At 31.2% G+C, this 5,150-nt stretch overlaps 1 protein-coding gene across 1 annotated transcript; it reads right to left on the reverse strand.

Annotated features, from left to right (window-relative positions):
- Window positions 1-312: 312 nt before the first annotated feature.
- LOC127138309 (tonoplast dicarboxylate transporter) lies at window positions 313-4,797 on the reverse strand. The gene is made up of 6 exons (XM_051064725.1): window positions 3,703-4,797; window positions 3,038-3,515; window positions 1,882-1,925; window positions 1,700-1,795; window positions 1,015-1,528; window positions 313-759 (listed from the first exon to the last, which is right to left on the reverse strand). The coding sequence occupies exons 1-6, from the start codon at window positions 4,141-4,143 to the stop codon at window positions 692-694; spliced, it is 1,641 nt and encodes a 546-aa protein (XP_050920682.1). The 5' UTR covers window positions 4,144-4,797; the 3' UTR covers window positions 313-691.
- Between the last annotated feature and the right edge of the window lie 353 nt (window positions 4,798-5,150).

The following is a 5,150-nucleotide window of genomic DNA, read 5'->3' on the forward strand; positions in this document are numbered from 1 at the left end:
TATTTGTACTTTACGCCCTTAATGCCTTATATATATATATATATATATATATATATATATATATATATATTATATATATATATATATATATATATATATATATATATATATATTTGTTTTAAATTTTTTTTAAACGGTTATATTTATAAATATTTAATTATTGCAAATTTATTCACATATTCATTTAAAATTTTTTTTAACTAGTTGAATTTGAAGTTTACTATTTGTCTAAATTAATATTTTTTTTAGATAGAAAAAGAAGTTAAATTCCAACCTTTGTTCAAAATCAAAAGTGTAATTGCATCCAAAGTATGAGTGAGTAAACACTTTTCTTATAATGAATATATTACAACCCAGAAAACATAGAAAGTCACAATTTAAACACAAAATCACTCCTCTAACAAAAAAAAACACAATCACTCCTCCTTCAATAAATATTGAAGGAAAATATTTTACAGTATAAATGAATAAAATCTCTCATCAAGATGACTAAAAAATAAAATAAAAATCAATAAGCAAATAGACATACATTCTTATCCCTCCTCCTTTGCCTTGTAATATCTACATATACAGCGTATCCACATTCTCTATTCTTTATCTTTTGTGGTAAGAAGGAAGATTGTGTAAAATTTTCAATCATAAATAACACCAAAAATTGCTAAAGCATTGTAGAAATTAATTGAAGAAGAAATCAACTTCTCAACAAAGGAATGTTTGTCATCCCTTGAACACCATTATTTGTTCCAAAAACTAAAGCTCCTGCAATACAAACACTAATATACATCATAATCCTTTTTCAATTTGAGTAATTTTCTTAAAATATTGTTAGGTAGTCCGCAAATCTTAGCTCAGCTCTCAAAAACCTAAACCGATATTATTAGATTGAACGTCATTACTAAGATTCAAGTTCTGATACTCTCGATTATGTGTATGGATTTATAATAATTATTACCATTTCATTTACCGGGCCAAAAGTATTAAGAGATGGTTAGAATAATTTTGCAAATAATTTACCTAGAGATGGCATGAAAAGTGAGAGCACAGCAATTCCAGTAAGCTTAAGTGGCAAACCAACTTTAAGAGTATCTTGAATTTCAATATGACCAGTGGCAAAACCAACTACATTTGAAGGAGTTGAAGTTGGAAGCAAGAAAGCAAATTCAGTTGCCATTGCTCCTGGGATCATAAGAAGAAGAGGATGTACATGCATAGTTCTAGCTATGTGATATAAAAGTGGGATAATAAGTGTAGCAGTAGCATCATTTGAAGTTATGAACTCAGTTATAATACTACTTATAAGAGTAACTGCAGGAACTATGGCTAAATATGGAGCATTTTCTAAGAAATCTATGGCTCTTGAAAGTACATCTGCTAGACCGCTAGCTTGAACTCCGTCGGCTAATGCGAAACCTGCTCCAAGAAGTAGAATTAGATTCCATGGTAGTTTCTTGCATTCGTTCCAATCCATTAGCTTTTCACCTTCTTGTTTTCTGTTAGGGATTATGAACAATAACACAGCAACCATAACCTATATTACCAAAAAAAAAAAGAATAGTTCTAATTAATTGTTATGTACGAGGGCAATAAGAAAGACACGTAAAATGACACTGACACTGACATTGACACGTAAAATCATACTAATGACCGTGGCACGTATAAACAATTAGTAGCAGTTAGAGAAGATATATGTGGTACATACACTGACACTTCCATCACCAACAAGGCCATTGAAGAAAGCTCCCCATCCGGGAATGTCATCTGTGATTCTTCTTGTCATCCATAATATGATCAACAACTGCATTTTTACAATATTGCTTATTAATTAATGTGTAGTATCAAATTTCGTTTATATTTGAGATTTTAATGATTAGAGATGCATACCCCAAACACTGACAGCACCATTTTCTCGGCGAAAGACATGGGACCTGCAAATACGAATTACAGAATTATAAATGCATTAGCTTAAACAAAGAAGTATTGAAATATTGGCTAGAAAAAGAAAGGATTAGAGTATATTATAAATTAACATGATGTTCACATGAGTCTGTTGCAACAAGAACACAATTAGGAAAAAGTTAATATAATTTTGTAAGAGATTAAGTGTTGAAACAGATGTGTAAGATAGAATTGTGTTCATTGATTTGTTGATGCAGTTACCAATTTCAATGGGACAAGACATTTTACGCAAAGTCCATTACAACCACTAATTGTGTCTTTTTTCATTTTTGGCACAATCAACCAAAGCACATGGAAGAGAAAATAGGCCAGGAATATCCTAAATGAACTTAGAAGTAGATTTTAGAATATATTCAAATTTAGAATTTTTAAAAATAAAAAAATTCAAGTATTTTATTCATTATAATCGATAATTGCGTCTATATTCAACGTGAATTAGACCTCGTGATATCTTATTTATTTATTTTTTAAAATAAAATTTTATTTATTAAATTGTTAAACTAAAAAAATATTAAAGAAAATAATAAAAAATTGATTAAAACCATTTATAAAAGATAAAATTATCAATAAAAATAAAGATTAATTATTCTCACTATAAGGGTAAAATATATTTACACTTTCAATCCATTATCATCCCCGTATAAATTACTTCATATATTATTGAAATAAAAATAAACTATTTTTAACATTCAAAATCTATAATTTATTGTCGGTGTTTTATTCATAAAAATATAGCCAATCATTGAACTATTTCAATAAATTAATTTTATTCAAGTAATTTAACAACTAGGATCTATCCCTATTGGTTTGTAGGTACCAGGTAGCAGTGGTTGAAAATGAAACAGATGACACATCCACATAGTAATGGGACCCATGTGGCAATAAATTAAGACACGTAAGCATCGACTCATCAGATAACCATTCCATCATGACTATTATTTAAATATTATGATTAATTAAAGAGTTTAATTAAATACCTAAAAAAATTGTCACGTATATTTAAAAAGGAATAATACTAATTTTTCCATGAAGTGAATTAGAGGCAATAATTATCCAAAAAAAAGGAAAAAGATAAACTTACCAAGAGCTTCTAATTCTCTCTTCAAATGTGCTTTACTCAAATAAGACGATAATGCCCTTCCCGAACCTTTCCGTAGGTAAATCAAGCAAAGAATACACCAAAAGCATATAACAAAAACAAAAGCCACCGGAAAAGCGTAAAAAAACCAAGTGTTGAAACTAATTGGTTTCGCTCCAGGTTCAAGGCTCTTCCACATTCCAACCAATATCAAATTGACACCTGTCCCAGTCAAAGTACTCATTCCTCCTATCGGCACCGCGTAAACCACCGTCAGAACCACCGCCCTACTAAACTTGTTCACTAACTCCGATTGTTCCGACGGAGGAGGAAGCCGCTGTAACAGCCCCGTAGCCACCGGCATCAACATCACCGCGGCCGCCACGTTGTGCATCCACATACTCACAAAGAATGACGTGGCACATAGACCCAATAATAATAGCGCTGGATTCAACGGTTCCCCACAAAACACAGATGTCACCTTTACATATCACATCATAACAAACCAATCATCAATCTCACCACTATGCATATCATTTTCATTCCCAATAATAAAATTAAAATAACACATCATTTCCACGTCAAGAAATAGTCCAAACTTCAATTATTATAATTAATCACATGAAATTCATATACAAAATAAATATTATTTTATTGTTGAAACTCACCGTCAAAGCCAATCTTCTATGAACGTTGTAGCGTTCAACGGCGAGGGCGAGAATGAAACTTCCCAAAACGAGAGTAATAACATCATCCATGTAAGAGTGGGCAACCGTATCAGCAGAAGCGATTCCGAAGAGAGGGAAGAGAAACAACGGACACATGGAAGTAACCGGAAGTGGTAAAGCGGACGTAACCCACCAAGTGAAAACCCAAGCAACAACAGCGAGCATGTTGCGACTGGTTTTCGGAGCGTCGAGTTTGACGAAGAGAATGATGAAAAGGGACAACAAAGGTCCAAGAAGAACGTAGAAGTTCTTGAGGGTGAAAATGGATTTGAGGGTGAAAAGGTTGGGGTATGTTCTTTGGAGTGGAAGAAGTGGGACCTTCAGGTTGGTGTTGTTGGAATCATCGGAAACCGATGTTTCACTGTGTTCTCCTCCTGTCATTTTGGTGTTTTTGAAATTGAGAGAAGAGAAGAGAAGAAAAGAAGAATGATTGTTATAAAGTTTGAGTGTTGGCCTTTTATTTCTCAATTCTCATGTGCAAGCGGAAGGAGTGGCCAAATTTGATTCTCATTTTTTTAAAATATTTTTTTCATTTGACCCAATGAAAAATCAAATATTTTTTTTAATAATATAGCAAAACAAATTTGATTTGTTCATAATATAAGTAAATCTTAATAAATTAAGTTTTCTTTTAATAATTGGAATAAATTGAATGTTATGGAAAAAATCAAGAATTTATAATTTGGTAAAATAATGATAATTTTATAGAAATAGTAAAATAAATAATATTACATATACTTTTTTAAATAAAAAATTAAGGTGTATTTATCATCCACTTATATTCTATGTTTTTGTGTGTAGATTTCGATAATATGTAATTTGTACAAAATATGCTTGTATTATGATGAAGTGATAAATCAAAGGTATAGATAATGTGCCCATTAGATGAAAATTCCTTGTATCTTAGGTGAATGTAATCTTTAGAAATGTTTTCATTTTCATCATTTCAACCATGGCGAGAGCAATCACTAACAATCACGAGCGTGTGAATTTATCCGCCAATGTGTGCAAATCCTCTATGATACAAGAGGTTCTTCTTCATTTGTGGATGTAAGAAAACAATAGAAACTATGTAAATAACACTCAGATGAGAATCTAGGAAAAAGTAGAAGGATGGAAAAAAATCTTGTGTGTATTTGCTTGTTATGTTGCTTCAAAAGAAAAGAGAAATTGATACATGATTTTACCCAACATCAAAATGTGACCCCTGATTCTTCAAAACGTGTGTAATTGTTTTGGTGATAAAAGAAGGTATAATAATAGGCATGACTCGTTTTAGTTTTGACTAGGTAAAAGGATATAAATAGGTGTCTCTGGAGAAAATAAGATAGAAGGAATAAGTAGGAATCATTAGAGGCGGTAAAAAGGGTCAGAAATGTTCATTTTAC

This window comes from Lathyrus oleraceus, chromosome 4 (genome assembly GCF_024323335.1).
Source record: "Lathyrus oleraceus cultivar Zhongwan6 chromosome 4, CAAS_Psat_ZW6_1.0, whole genome shotgun sequence".
In the NCBI taxonomy this organism is placed as follows: Eukaryota; Viridiplantae; Streptophyta; class Magnoliopsida; order Fabales; family Fabaceae; genus Lathyrus; species Lathyrus oleraceus.